Raw genomic sequence first — 16399 nt, 5'->3', positions numbered from 1 at the left:
TGTGGTTAAAGAATTGGTGGCTAGGTGAGATGATGATGAATAGAGCACAAAATCTGCAACAGTATGTCTTCCCTTACAAGTATGTGAGGAGAAAATACATCTATTAAAAAGATATAATCTATTAGCAGGAGTGTGGTCAGAATCTTAATCTTGAGTGTTTGGGGTTGTTATCTTAAGCTGCCATCTGCATGTGACAAAAATTCATATGAAGGTGACTCTACTCTTCCTTGAGGAAAAATAAACTGCACCTAATATGCCTAGGTAATTAACTTAGTTTTCCCTGATTCCTGCTGGACACCTTATGCGGCACTAACGTCACCTGATGAGTTGCTAGAAGGGGATTGCAAGAGGGTGGGTTAGAAAACTGTTCTGCAGATTGCTAGTTCTCAAGTTGTGGGGTGCTGTGAGGCAGTACGTGGAGCACTGAAAACCTCTCTGAAAGCGCAAAGGTGCCTATGGCTCCAGACATCATGCTGCAGCCCCAGCTGGGTAAACTCACCATGTGGCTAGAGCAGCCTGCTCTGCTGAGGAGAGCTCTGGGCCTTTTTAGTGAAGAAAAAAAGCCCAAATGTTTTAATGTGGTGGGCTGCACTGTTTCTCTTCACAAGCACCTACAGAAGTTAGTCTATAACAGGACTCCTTGATTATTTCTCCTGCGTCACCCAGCCTGTGTACCATCTGAAGACCGAGAGAACAGGCTACAGATGTTCCCCCCCCCCCCCCCCCCCCTTGAATGAATAGTCTTCAAAAGAAAATTGGAGGTGGAGAGGGGGAAGAAATTCTGAGTGGAAATGGTTTTGGTATTTTCAAATTTTAAATGGGTAACCAAAAGTGCAGCTTAAAATTACATATGAACTGCAGATAGTAAGTACTGAATTTTAGGTGTGAGGTCTGAAAGCCAGAAACTTCAGCATGGGATAGGAACTTGGAACATTCAGTCATGTTTCTGGTTCAGATGCAGGAGGCAGGGTTGTCCTGAGCATAATATACAACGAGCAACTGCTGAATTCTTCATTAGTGTTCTTTGAATAGGGTATTATGTTTACCTTCAGAAAAAGAGACATACTTTGAGATTATATTAAACGAAGAAAACAAACTTATTAAATGCATGGGAACTTTTTATTGAAGTATTTAAAAGGATTTTCTCTGGGCATAGCAGAAGGGTTCAGAATTGAGGCTCACTGCATAGATTTCATACTGATTGTAAACTGATCACTTATGCTGAAAACCAAACCCAGACTAACATGTCCATGCATCTTCTGGGTTGGATCTGGCTCACATCTATTGAGTTAGGTAAGTGAACAGAGCAAGAGCTTGTTTGTCTGTGTCCGTCAGTGTACACATGTGGCCCTTTGATTCCAGGATCTTTCACTTGAGAACAAACATGTAGAAGCTGACACTAGAGGAAACTCCAGCAGTGTATTTCAGGATGTATCTCGTTACATTAAGCAGCACAGATAATGACTTAACAGACCTAATTTCCTTTTAAGGATTAAAGTGAAGTTTGTTTGGTTTTTTTATGGCTCTGTGTTTTGGGGGTTTTTTTGGTTCAAGGTTATTACTCTAATATTTTGTTGGCCTTTGGTTGTTTTAATCATAACGTCTGCATCATAGTAAATGGATTGAATGAAACATCTCAGAAGTATAGTAGAATCATGTGATTGCATATCTGTTGCTGATTCACTGTTATAATGGGAAAATCCCATTTCTATTTTGGTCTTTCTACTTGCGATCTGCAAAGAATGCATTTTCTTACTTTTGACTGCAACTTTGACATTTAAAGAAATGCTTGCTGTAATGAGGCTTCTGTGTTTTATTCACTATGAGAACATTTCAAGTATTTACATAATAAAAATATTAAGAGACTATATATCATAATGTACAAAACAATTGAATTTTTGCTGTCATTAAAAAAAAAAAACCAAACCAAAACACAAAACCAAACCTAAATGCAAACTCCCACACTCAGATCTTCTAGATTGTTCATAAAGCACGGTATAGGTACATGTGGAATAAAGAAGCTTTATATAGTTAATAAGGAAGAGAGGGGAGCCTTTTATTATTCTTGTTCAGAAAATGTTCTTTTTACCTCATTAATTTTATGATTGTTTTATTAGTGAGGCAAAAAATTATTATGAGGAAAAGTACAAATTCTAGTGAAGATGATGCCTGTAACTGCTCTTAATAAATGAACAGAGAAAAGATAAAACTCTTGCCCTGTTTTGAGAAAGCTGCTTGTTCTAGCTGTACTGAATGCAGGAATTATAAAAACAAAATAGGATTCTTGTTATGCTCATTTGCATGTTAAATATTCTGGATGTTTTTCCAGCTCCCAGTTATTTCAAAGCAGTCCGAGTGTCTGAGCTCTGGGAACAAACCAAATGACTTACAACGCTCTTTGGTGTGCAGATGACCCCTTCCCTAAAAATCTGCTAGTCCAAAGTGGAGCAAGTTGATGATTGTACTCTTTGAAATCATAATGGGCTGCTGGGAGAAACTCTTTCCTTCATATCAGCTTCTGAAGTACATGGCTAAAGAGAATATTTGAGAGGGTACAGATAGGCAAACAGTATTCATTTGCTCAGTGATGAAAGTCATTAACATTACTGTTTTCTTCATAGTCAAATTTGAAATAGCTTGAATGGGTTAAGCAAATAAGAAGTAGCCCAGCAGTGAAGTGCTTTAGACTGAGTTCAGTTGCTTTTTAAAGTAGGAATTAGCCTACACTAATTAACGCTTACAAAATGCCTGTATGAGGATGAATTTCGGATTCAGATCAGAAAGTTGGTATTTTAATAGTTTAATGCTCTATCTACTGCAAAAAAACCCAAAAACAATCCCAACCAAACCACAGAACCCACCCCCCACCCCAGCAGATCTGTAGGAGGACTCAGGGATTTTGTCAAGTGGTATCTGTGACAAAATAAATGAGGCAGCTCATCACAAGGAAAGTATTCCTAATGATCCATTAACGGTAGTGGGCTCCAAATCCTTGCTCAGAGAAGAGATCATGAACCTTCTGGACAGTTGGACATTGTCACCTTTAATACTCAGTAACAATCAAAAGGCAAATAGAATCATAGAATAGAACCATAGAATCATTTAGGTTGGAAAAGACCTTCAACATCAAGTCCAACCATCATCCATGCCCACTAAACCATGTTCTGGAGTACCTTGTCTATGTGCTTTTTGAATACCTCCAGGGATGGTGACTCAACCACTTCCCTGGGCAGCCTGTTCCAATGCTTGACAACCCTCTCAGTGAAGAAATTTTTCCTAATATCCAACTTAAATCTCCCTTGCTGTAACTTGAGGCCATTTCCTCTCCTCCTATCTCCAGCCACCTGACAGAAGAGACCAGCACCCACCTCACTGCAACCTCCCTTCAGGTATTTGTAGAGAGCGATAAGGTCTCCCCTCAGCCTCCTCTTCTCCAAACTAAACAGCCCCAGCTCCCTCAGCTGCTCCTCACAAGACTTGTGCTCCAGGCCCCTCACCAACTTGGTTGCCCTTCTCTGGACACGCTCCAGCACCTCAACGTCTTTCCTGTAGTGAGGGGCCCAAAACTGAACACGGCGTTCAAGGTGCGGCCTCACCAGTGCCAAATACAGGGGACAATGGTTAGGATAGGAACAGAATGAATTATTGTTATGTCTTTGTAACTCAGTAAGTGTGTCCCAGACTTTTTTTGCACATTTTATGCAATAGCTTCCCTTCTCAGGAAGGAATTAGTAGAGCTAGGAAAAGTGAGGATGAAGGGAAACCAGATCTGCAATGAAATGGTTTCTACACCAAGAAAAATTAAGCAGCACCAACTAGTAAAGCTGTGACAAAGTTGTGTAAAGTTGGGAATGGGAATTATGAATAGGAGGCAATTGTTCACCATTTCTCTGAAGATGGGAGCTGAAGGATATCAAGTGAAGCTATCAGACAGCCGGTCTAAAATAAAAGGAAGTGTTTTCTTATGCCACACATAATAAGGTGTGGACCTCACTGCCACAGGATGGTAGTAGAGGTCAAAATTATAAATGTACTCAAAACGGGTAGGACAAATTCAGAGAAAAGTCTGTCAGAGGCTGGTCAGCATAGACTGTGGATGCAGTCTCTGCGCTGGGGTGCCCTGAAGCTGCAGAGCCCCAGCAGCTGGGGGAGTATGGCAGGCTTGCCTTGCTGCTAGTGCTCAGTCTGTCTGCAACAGGCCACCATCAGCAATGGCATCGTGGGCTTCAGAGACTACACATCTGAGACAGTGTATTTAGCCTAATGGTCTTCACCACCTTGCCTCCTTTCAGCAATTACAAGTTACAGCCAGCCTTCAACTTCTTTTTCTTTCTCTCTCACACACACACTTTTTTCTTACTCCCCCCAGAAAGTAACTCTTTCTTTCTCCAAACTTGGGGGATACAGTGATCCTCTTTCAAGCTTCTTGATTTTATTTTTCCCTGGAAAGTTACCCTTGAGTCTTGTTACTCTTCCTGGGAATGCTAGCGCATGGTTTGTTTAAATGCATTAGCCTCACGTAGGCATGCATCTTACTATATACCTGTTGAGCTCTCCTGACTACCTGTGGTCTAATTGACACACCCATCTTTCCCTGGAAGCTGCAGGGATGTCCTGTTTGATTTCTTTTTTTCCCCTTGTGTGAACTTGGCACCAAGCAGATCTAATGACGTGAAGGTTGTGTGCAGTCAGGGACAAGGAACAGGGATGGGGATTGTGGTACACCGAAGCCCTTGAGGATCTTGTCTGTAAGTGTGACCAAAGAATGATAGTGTATGTGGCAGGAAACCTTTCTTCTCTGCTCTTACTTGTGCATAAATGTACTTGCATTCCTCAGTTCTGGAGGGGACAGAACAGAGGTACTTGACCTTTCTCCCACTACCTCTTTTCCAGGAGCAAGAAATACATGCCTGGTAGGTCCATTCAGGTACCTCTCTGTTCTTGCTATTGAACCCCAACATTAGGGGAATGAAGAAATATCAGTAGATGCCTCAAATAGGCTCCTTCAAGCTCTTGAAATTCCTAAATAATAGAAAACTGTTCATACTTTAATATTTTGGCATGTAGTAAAGAAACCATTTTATTTTTGTGCGTTTGAGATCAGTAGGTGCAGTCTGGTCAGGCACAACCTTATATAAAAACTTCTTTTTAGGTTATCCTACCTTGTCAGGTAGGTTGAGTTGAGGAATTTTCATACATCTAGACGACTTCCACGCACATGGGTGTGGTGGGATTTAATTTCTGAGCCTGTCCAAGTGCCATGGGAGTTCAAAGCAAGTACTGCTGTTCCTATTTCCACGCCTAAATCACTTGTACCTAGTGTACACAGAACTGGAAGCAGGAGGGCTATGTTCTGGTCTGCTCATCTGGTTCTTCCCAGGGTATTGCTGGGAAGCAGAAGCTGGATGAAGTTACTTTGTAGTGCATAGCTGGCCTGTAAGCCTAACAGGAGCAGTCTGCACTGGATAATAATATGTTCATTTAAACAGTGCTAATAATCAGCGTCCATTCTTGGGATGTGCAAATTGGAGTGTACAATGAGTTGCAAGTACAAGGGAGCCTTGATAATTGGGGAACAATTTGCTTAATTATGTTGTTCTTAGTCAATGTATCATTAAAACAATGAGAAAGTTAAATGATTGTTTAATGTTTGACAGTGTCAATATTTTCCAGTCTCCCAGATAATTTAATAGTCAGGATACATGAATTGGGAAGGACAAAAGAAGTTACTTTAGAATATACATTAATAGGAAGTGGATAAGAATTATAAAGACAGGTTTATTTAAAAAAACCCCAACAACAACAAAAAAAAACAACCAAAAAAACCCCCACAAAACTGCAACATCCCCCCCCCCCCCCCCAAAAAAAAAACCCAACCCAAAATAATAACAGCTAAACCACAACTACTTCATTTATTGCACTAAAATAAAAAGTTGGGGTATGCAATGAGGGGGCTTAGTAGGACATGGTACCTATTGTACCTCTGTGTTATTTTTGTAGTCGTAAGGGATCTTTCATTGCAAAAGCAGCATTTTTCCTGTTGCTTTTCAGATATTGAGAGAGGCTGGTTCGTGACTGGTCACTAATCTCGAATGTTGAAGTGACCTTGGTCAAAAAGGCAAGAATATGTGCAAGCGCTGACTCAGGTTACCATATTCAAGTAATAACCTATGGGCCTTTGTCTGCTCTTGATTAAAACAACAGATCTGTGTTCTTAGCTGTCTTACTGCAGCTGTCAGCATCTTTGTTCTTTCTGTGACCAGAAAACAGATTAAATAAGTCATTAAGTAAGGCATAACCTCTGTTTCCAAGGCATACTTAAGAAACGTATTACAGTTTGAAAAAAATATAAAGAGATTGTAAGGATTTATATATAAATACTCTGAAACAAATGTTAATATCCAGATGTTCTTATGTCCACTGATTCTACAATTTTGAATTAAAACCCCTGACTTTTCTCATCCTCTGTTAATAAACCTCTTTGGTAGCATTGCAAGACTACTTCTTCATTGTAAAAAGAATGTTTTGCTTCTGTGTTTGCAGATGCTGTGAAGCCACCAGTCAGTTCCTTACAACCATCTGCTGAGTTACCCTTGCCCATCAACACTTCACCGCCTTCCATGCAAGCAGAATCTTCCCTACCTCCTCCTTATCAGCTTATTAACATCCCCCCACTGGAGTCTTCCTCTGGTCAAGAAGATCCTCAAGACTACCTACTGCTAATAAACTGTCAAAGTAAAAAACCTGAACCTATGAGGTAAGTGACTTTTTTTTCTTAGTAACACTTATTTGTATTATAGGCTAAGAATGTTTGTGCTAAAAGCACTTTTTTTATTGCGGAGTCATTGAACATTTGGATGCACATAGTCTGCGGGGGGAAGCTGCCTGTAACTTTTGCTGCTTTTCTTCCTTGTGCTTGAACTTTTTGCAGCAATAGTAAGTTGTTTGATCAGCACTAGACCCATATTGCATTCTTCAAAAGTGTGGACAGCAATTGCCAACATGAAGTATCAGATAAATGCAGTGATCCAAGCATTTCATTATAGCTTGGAGTTGTGTATGGCACAGAGTGGAGAAGTGCCCTTTCTTTAGCCACAATCTGGTGTGTTTAGTCCAGTCTAGGACTAGAAAAAGCTGGAGAAATTTAGCCTTTCTCCCTTCTGGTATTTGGTGCCCCAGTTTTGCCAGTTAAAGCTTTCATGGAAGGGATACGGTAAAACATGCTGATATTTATTATCACCTGCCAGGTTACCACATCACTGAATATAGCAATCCTCAAATGGTACTTGTTGACTATTACTAACATGGTTCAGACTCTCAAGCAAGAGTAAAAGATAATTATTTTATGGTAACTAAGAATGCAGGAGACTTAAACCACTCAATTTCTGTATCCTGAATTTTAACTTTTTCAAATAACAGGTAATTAAAAATAAGCTCAAATAAGCCTTATTTTTTACTGAATAAAGAGTGTCCAAACAGTCAGTTCTCCAGAGAAGCGTGCAATAGGAAATTTTAAGAAAAGAATTGGCAACTTCTACTAAATTAAGTGTATATTTATTTCTCCAACTCCTACTTCTAACTTAAACAGATGTACAGCATCTCCTGCATGAGAGGTTATGATATTTATGGTAGCTACCTGAGAAATATTACTATGTTTTTTCAGAATGGATCATGGTGGCCATACCTGGAGCAGGCTGCCCAGGGTCTTAGTGGAATATCCGTCCTCTGAGATGTAAAAAAAAAAAAAAAAAAGCCAACCACAAACAAACTTGACTAGACAAGGTCCTAAGGAGCCTTACCTGACTTTGAAGTTGGCTGTGCTTAGAGGTATTGGAAGAGCTGGACCAGGTAATCTCCAGAGGTCCCTTCCAACCTTGAGTATTCTGTGGGAGAGCCTTATAAATCTCTCTGGCAGACCTCTTTTCTACAGTAAGTTAAAATAAAATCTGCTGGGGTATTTCCAGAAAAATAAACAAAACGTCATATTCTTTTTGTGATTGCATACAAGTACATGGAAGGCTGAGGAAAGCTTCCTTTGAAAGTGTTTTCATGAGTATTTCACATACTCCCTTAGGGCCATACCTTTTAGTGGCGGTGCCTTCTTCATCAACACCTTGATGCTCTGCCAGTTTTACCTGTGCCATGTGCTCTCTGCTCCCTTGGCATTTTTATCTTGCTCTGTTGTGCCTGAGGTGTTTCCTGCTACGTTTACTGATGATTACATGGTGGAAAAGTATCCACCCTTTACAATCTTTCTTATAAAACGGAGGAATGAGCCTACAGTTCTCCCAGTGTATGGAATGTGCAGGTTATGGGCAGCACGGCATGCCCCAAAGCCTCCTGCAAGAGAAGGGGAAACCCAGTGTTTGCTTTCTCAGTGTTAAAGGTTTCAGCATTTAGTGATGTTTAGAAGCTGATGGTGCCCAAGAGATATGTCACCGTTCCTGCCAGAAGCTGACAAAAAGTTCAGTATCATTTCCAGAGCAGCTTGGCAGAGAAATCTTGACTTTTCATTTCAGCACCCTGGCTCATCAGAAATGTGTCTGAGTGCCTGTTTGCTTCTGCGAGGGATGGGCACATAGTGGATTTCAAACACCACCACATGAAGTGTGGTTTTAGGAATGATCAAGGTTGGGATGTGTAATTGACTTTCTGACCTGACTTCCACATTGGGTTAAGTAGAGGGAGTGAAGTCTGATGAGACCATAAAAGGGGGCACAAAACATGGCAAGGTATAGAGTCCATGAATAGCCTGCAAAATTTCTTGAGGAAGACACTGGTGACATAGGAGAGAAGGTATTTGGGTGTTGGGGAGGGCAGAAGGTCCAATGGAGATAAAATGCTGAGGGAACTGAGAAAGAACTGAACAAAGTCTTTGGGAGTGTAGCGATTGTTTAAATAAATGATGTTTTTCTAGGAATATTTGAAGACAGTGAAACATTGGCATTGTGATTACTTGGAAATTATATGGGCTTAATGTATTATATTTAACTAAATTCGCTAAATAGCTATGTCCTTTTATTAAGAAGGCTGTAATAATGAAAATTTAGAATAATAGTTGTTGGAGTTTCAGTTCCACCTAAAATGACTGCTTATATTTCATGTCTGGTACAGTAGGTATTCTGCTGGATTTAGGCCAGAGTATGGAGGATATAGACCTTTTCCTATGGAATTAGAGCTTTGTGTATCTGCATAGCATATTAGTAAGATGATTAGACACCCTGTGCCCTACCCCAATCCACATCCTGACAGGTCAAGAAAAAAATTAAATGGCTGCATCATTTTCCTATTGATTTCCAGGCTTGGAACAATTTATCTGTGTATTTCATACAACCTTTTTTCCTTAGTGTAAAGTGCAAAGCTTAATAGATGTAATTAAATAGGCAGGTATTGTTACTGGAACAGTTTATTTCTACGACTTTTTCCCTTTAGACTTTAATGTTGACAATATGCAGAGGGAACGTTTTCTGTTCTAATTTTGCATGTTACTTTATAGATAATCTGGGAACCACAGAATTTTATTTCAAGGTTTTGGGGTTCTTTTCCAGGTGAGACAGGTAACTGAAACATAGAGGAAGTATCCCAGCTGCCTCTTTGAAATTTTTAAGAATTGTGGTTAAGAATTTGTTATGATCTAACAAATAATTTTGAAATGCTTCATTACAGTGTCATGCAATGCACCACATACTGTTGTGAGAATATCTTGGACTCAGCACTTGCAGCTGTAATAATCATGCTGTATTTTGTCTAAAATAGTTTTATGCTCTGATCACTGTTAACTTGAGAGAAAGCATTGTTCGACTGTAGCATTTAGTGAGATCTTAAGGTTCATATTTGGATCCTAAATAAGAAAATGCAGCCAAAGACAGTTTCCAAAACCCTTATTGTTCTGGCTCATTCGAGAGGTATATTGCAATACTAAGCGCTGTCTTCCTCATCTTTCCTATGTTTATGAACCAGCCAAGGGTCACCCTTTCTCTCGGAAGAAGGGCAGGAATACCTGCTATTAGAAGATTTTGAAAGTAAAAAGATTCCACTGCAGTGAGTGAACAGTAGCTATTTTTGGAACGCGTGTGAAAAATTAATCACAGAGACATTAACTTGCCTGAAAATACTGTTTGTTTGAGATGTGTCTTGCATGGTGTTCTGTAAGTTTTAACAGAGAAACTATGTAACTTTGGCTTCCATTTTCTGGAAATAGAGCTGGTTCAATATTTATTTATTTATCTATCCACATTTTTACTATGCTTGCTGTTTCTTTCCCAGATTGCTGGCCCACAAGAGCAGTTTTGCTGCCACTTAGTTCATAGTATTCTGTTTGATTGCTCATATCAATTCCTGCAGATGGGAAAAGAATCAGCTCGAAAGAATGAGTGGTCAAGCCAGACCCAATACAGCATATTAAAAATGGGATGATTACCCCTCAAACTAAAACACTTTTAAAACTTTTTTCCTGGGTCTCTGTCAACAAGTAGTTTTTATGTGGAGGCAGGCTTTTTATTGGGCTCCCCCTGCCTCAATACCCCACCACTTCTCTGTGCATCTTAATGTCCAGTCCTTGTAGATCAGCAGGCTGTACAGTTATCTCTTCTTGATATGTGGAAAGAGATGTCCAGTCTTAGCACGGAGTAAGGAATAGTTTGGCCACTTAGCATAATTTGTAGATATGTGATGCCTGCATGTGATAACACTGAACTCATGTCACAGTCATCCTCTGCTTATAAACAGGGTGAGGAGTTTTCATGGTTATATCCAACTTTGCCATTATTTTAAACTGACGTGTAAAAAAACATTAATACTTATGTTAATAACCAGTTGTTAATGGAATATTTAAGCCAATTGATTGTTTTGTTGAGCTGTTCTGAAGTGCGTGGGAAAAATAAAAATTTTCAGGTAACTTTCTTAACTGCAGAAATCATCAATCATACTGTATCTGAAGTCCTTTTTAAAAAAAAGCAGGAGTAAAGTCTGTCCCTGAACACTAGTCCTAACCTAAATTTCCTTGAGGTAACATGAATCAACTATGCATTGTAGATTTTCAAAATTGTACATGGTGTTCTTATGATCAGTGGTTAATACTGACTTTTGAAAGCTAGTTAAATTTCCGGGGCTGAATTCCCTGTCTTCATTTTGATGTAAACTGCTTTCTTGGCCCGTGTTTCAGACTGTCTTCAAACTTTCGGTCTTGCAAAATCAGATTAGTTACAACCCACCTATATTTTGAAAACTATTTCAATAGACTAAGAAGTTGATTCCAAAAGATTACTTTTAAAACCATGAAGTAAATCAGAAATGCCCTCTTATAATGAGAAATGTAAGTTGTTGCTATCAGCTGAGCAAATGACAGGCCTGGCTGCCTTGTGTCATGGCTTTTGAAAGTCATCTGTTTTCACAAGTGCTTGTGGTCAAGAAAGAAGCAGCAGCATTCACTTAGACCCAGAAAAACTCCTGAATTTAAAAATGATAGTGTTTGTTGCTTATGTATGATGGGTAATCCTTAAGCACTGGCCTTGTACATGTGCTGTTGTTGCGTTTTGAGCTTTGGTTATATACTCCTGCATGTTTTTGCAAGATAAATGTAGTTTTTATATGTTATTTCTGTAGTTTTGGAATTTTTTCATTTTAAAGTATATTCTAGTGAACTGGAACTAATAATTTTGGTTCTACAATTGATTGTCAGTGTCCAGCTTCTCTAGACTGCCCACTTTATTTTTATAGCATGTAAAATACAGATCACAATCCTTGCCATACTTGCTTATGTAAAACACACGTGACTTTTGCTGGGACTTTGGTCTGAATGAATACCACAGAACTAGAAGAGTACATCTAGAAAGTGGGCAACTCCTGAATGAATCCTTCATGAGCAAGGGCTGCAGCAGGGGCTAAACTCAGAGTCTTACTAGTCACACAGTATGTGCACAATTTATTATGCATTCTGTAACCTCATGTAGTTCCTTCAGTCCTATGTGCTCTATTTTTTGTGTGTTAAACTTGCAGTGGTTCCTTAGTGAATTTTTGAAGCTCTGAGGCAAAGGAAGTAAACTGTTAGCAAATGAGATATGTTTTTGATAGTCAGCATCATAAGGAATATAAGTTTCACTTCCTCGGTTGTACCAAGGGTAAATACTTAATGAGAACATTCTCTTCTCTTTTTTGGGGTCTGTTAAACCAAATGCAGATTATTGTTCAGAGCCACCTAGAAACCAATTCTTACCAGTGAGGCAGAACTTAAATCTGTGTTTAAAATAGTAACCAGAGCAAAATTAGTGTACTTTTTCTAATTAAAAAACCCCACACCAAAAAAACTAAGAACAAGCTAATAGAAAAAGGTGATTTAATTAAAGCCAGAGAAGAACTCTCATAAGCCGCTTGGACTGATGGAAGATTGTATCACTGCTATTAAACAGAACAAAAACCAGTTGGTTAGGTGAATGACATTTCTCTTTACTGCAGATGTCCAGTCTAAGCTAATCACGTCTGTTCCCTTGATAGCTAGCAGAGAGGCACTTTGGGAGTGATTCATCGGGTTTAGATGGATATCTAAGAAGAACAGATTGTGTTTCACACAGTCTCCATTTCTCCAATGACTGCAGAGGAAACCTAAAGGAACAGCTAAACTGGATTCCTTTCTTCTCAGGTTACCAGAACCCTGAGAGAGAAATCCAGCTGTCCCTTAAGAAGGTTTTGTGCGATCTTACCGACAAATTGAAATTTGAATAATAAATTTTGGTTGTGATCACTTTGATGTAGAGAGCCTCTTCAAATAAGGGAAAAAAATGCTTCTTGTGGTAGTCATGCTGTTGATTTTTATATATTTTATTCCTCAGAAGTTTTGTAAACTGCATGGTCCAGTTGCTTAATACAGCTTAGTAAGAGTAGTATAGCAGCTATTCATTGATACACAGGCATGCGGAAATATTTACATAGGTATGTATAAATTAACACAATGGTATGGTACTGTGGTAAGGAAAACAGGAAATATCATGGTGTGGTTGATCAAAAAGTATATGGACTGCATTAACTCCACCTGTGTTAGTATTTTGCTACTGTCTTGACTTTCATTTAAGCAAGGGTTCAGACTGATAACATAATTTCTCTGCCTGGAGCAAGGTAACAGGGGAGGTTTGTTTTTAAAAAAAAGATATATATATTTGTAATGTGTTTACTTTCCATGTAAGTTTACTGGTACTGGTTAGTACCAGTATTAATGAGTGCTATTCTCATAAAAGATGGAATTTCCAAAGACAGCAAAGGTAAACTACTGTGCAGTTTTATCTAACAACACTGCCTTAATTTGCATTCAAGACAAAATCACTCTGTTGCACATGCATCCTATGGATTCCACCCCCCACTCCCCTGAAGAGCATGCTATCTTCCTCCTATTTCTGTTCTTATCTGTTATTTCTTTCTCCGTTATGTATTTCAAACCAGTATTATATGGTCAATAGATAACTTTAGGCATGCACTTCAGAGTGTTATAAGCAGTCATGGTTTTTCCTCTAACTTTTTTTTTCATACTGATTAGAACTAGTAAGTACTGTAAACCCAAGGTTTAAGTGTATTATTTTAACATTTAACAGTGCCATTAAAGTGCTGCTAATTTGCAGCATGGGGGAAAAAAAAAAAATTTCCCCACCCCCAGACAAACTCTGCTCCAAATTGGCATCATGGAAATCACTTGCTGTATGAAACGTCAGCTTGTTGTTTAGCTGCTGCTAAAGGTCCACACTTGTGTTACCTGTTTCACATGCATGGGTTTGTATGTATGTAGTTACTTAGGATCCTTCTTAAGTACTGCTGTTTGTTTAATAATTGAGTTCCTGCATTTCATTTTAAAAAAAATGAAGAAGTGGAAGACACTGGTAGACTTTTTAGTTGTTTACATTTTAAATGTTGTGTTTACTATTTGTGATGTTTGTTTTTCTTTATATGTTCATCAACATTTTAATCCTATGATCTTATGTGTAGATCTCATGCTGACTCAGCAAAATCCAGCTCTTCTGAAACAGACTGCAATGATAATGTGCCCTCCCACAAAAATCCTGCTCCATCAGCGAGCAAGCATGCTGTGAATGGCTTTTTTCAGCAGCAAGGTGTCTATGACTCTCCACCTTCTCGTACTGGACTGACGCTGGCAGACTGCAGCCTTTATAACCTGCCTAGGAGTTACTCACAGGATGTTTTACCGAAGGCAGCATCTCCATCTGGGACTGATGCAGAAGGAGAGCAACATGTTTTCAATACCCCATCAGCAACATCTTCATTAGACGCACAGATGAGACACATCTCCATTAGCTATGACATTCCCCCCACACCTGGAGGTACTTACCAGATTCCACGAACTTTTCCAGAGGGAACGTTGTCTCAGACTTCAAAACTGGAGACTATTCCAGATATTCCTCCACCTCGGCCACCAAAACCTCACCACGCAGCAGATCGATCTCCTGTGGAAACATGTAGCATTAGTCGCACTGCTTCAGACACTGATAGTAGTTATTGCATCCCTACAGCAGGAATGCCACCCTCGCGCAGTAATACCATTTCAACTGTAGATTTGAATATCTTTCGTAAAGGTCAGTGTTCCATGTTTTATCCTGCTCTTCCAGAATTTTTGTGTTAAATGATGTAATCTTGTGATGAATGATGGGATATGAATGATACAAATGGGCTGAATGATGTGAGGGGCATTTCTAGCCTTTAAGAACAAGTGTGTAGCCCTTCACAAAGCAGTCTGTGGTCACAATGCTTAAAATACATAAGAAGAGGGAAAAGAGAAGATTATTAAAGGAAACCAGCAAAGCACAGAACATGCGATGAGGGATGCATATTGCATGGTGGCATTCAGTCTTAGCTAAAAATACTTGAAGACCTAGACATATTTATGGTGTTACTTGTCTTTAGAAGACACCAGTGAGGAACTAATCATCTTTTTTTTTTGCTAATAAGCTCGTATAGCTGAGTTCAAGACTGCTGTTAGCAGTGTTTCAGAATGACCAGAGTAAGGTTAGCATATAGTGGTCCAAATCTGCAGAAGCTAAAGTGTTTCCTGAAGGTCAGTGGGACTTGGTGTATACCCAGAGCTTTGAGATCAACCCTGATCTGGTGATCGTTGCCACCAACCTTTATTTCTATCCTTGCGATAGATATGCATACTGCAGTTTTTATGTAAAATTTAAGTTGTTCCTTATAGTCACCTAAATGTTGGTATTCCAGATGTGCTAGTGCATTTTTTTACTGTTTTTCCTTTAGCAGCTGGGTGTATTTCAGGTCCTACCAAATCTGGTGGAGCTACTTAAAGACGTTGGTGTTTCTTGGGGGCTTTTTCTGCCTGTTTTTTTGTTCTGTTCTTATTCAGGTTTAAACTTGAGAAATGCAGCGAGAGGTAGATATTGGGAAGGTGATATTTACTGTTACAGAGAGCAGTTGTTCTCATCTTGTTAACCACTCTTGGGCTAAGAGTTTCGGGTTTTTTAGGTTCCTGAGGCAGGTGGGCATTAGAGTGTTAAAGTGAAATTTTAAACTGGTTAGAGTCAATGGTAATGTTAGAGGGGATTTTAAAGGAAAATTGTTGGGGTTGTGCTAGATACAGGATGGGAAGCTGAAATGAGGAAAGGGACAGGGACAGGCCTTTTAGAGGAGGCAATATACAGAATGAATGTGATCATACAGGCGTGCAGATAGTATTATCCTGTTTATCGTTCATGTTGTAGGCTAAGTGTAATAATATTGGTGGTTGTTAGTGTTTTAAAATGACAAAGTAACACCCTGAAAGACCCTTGTTTGCTTTGCTTCTCTTATCTTCTCTCATTTTGCTAAGTTTATAAGTGAGTACTCCTACATTAAAGCTGAGATTGTCAGCCTCAGGAAAGGTAGTCTTTCTGAAAATACTGTTTTAATTTGGCACTTAATGACAGAAGTGTTTTATTTTTCCTCTGAGGTGGAAATCTCCAAAACGCTTCAGAGCTTTTTTTCAGGGCAAGGTGGGGATAAAACCCAGAGTTTGCCCACAGTTTCTGTCTTGGCATCAGGAGGAGGCATGCCTGTTGCAGGGTAAGGCAGCTTGTCGCCTGCATGAGTGAGCAGGACCTGGGGCCTGGAAGCCAGATGTCTCACAAACACCCCTGTCCACCAGAGAAGCAGCCACAAAGCTGAGGACCTTCTTAAAGCAGACTGCCAAGAGCCAGGACCCTGAAAATGGAGAGATCTTTGCTTCTGTAGCAGTTCGTTCAAACTGAAAGCCCCTGGAGACCGCACTGGGGAGCTTAGAGCAGGGATTCACCTGTTCCTGCAACAGACTGAATCCTGTTGAATCAGCACTTTCCACAAGAAGGGCGTTCAGTCAGAAAACCTTTCTCCAGACCCTAAATTACATCTGCTGTTTATTTTAGAAAAGGTTTTT

The 16399-nt window shown here is 39.5% G+C and overlaps 1 protein-coding gene across 11 annotated transcripts in view; it reads left to right on the top strand.

Moving 5' to 3' along the window:
• The window catches only part of GAB1 (GRB2 associated binding protein 1), a 102798-nt gene that overhangs the window by 64214 nt on the left and 22185 nt on the right, over positions 1-16399 (top strand). For 9 of the 11 annotated variants that reach the window (XM_030016600.2, XM_030016608.2, XM_030016591.2 and 6 more), the window contains exons 3-5: positions 6544-6757; positions 9961-10041; positions 13969-14573. In XM_030016600.2, coding sequence (XP_029872460.1) covers positions 6544-6757; positions 9961-10041; positions 13969-14573 — 900 coding nt within the window. The remainder of the gene's footprint in view (positions 1-6543; positions 6758-9960; positions 10042-13968; positions 14574-16399) is intronic. The other 2 variants (XM_030016617.2, XM_030016581.2) reach the window with 1 other exon arrangement.

This window comes from Aquila chrysaetos, chromosome 1 (assembly GCF_900496995.4).
Source record: "Aquila chrysaetos chrysaetos chromosome 1, bAquChr1.4, whole genome shotgun sequence".
Taxonomy (NCBI): domain Eukaryota; kingdom Metazoa; phylum Chordata; class Aves; order Accipitriformes; family Accipitridae; genus Aquila; species Aquila chrysaetos.
Note: the sequence above shows the minus strand (reverse complement) of the source record. Positions and strands in the feature narration are given on the sequence as shown.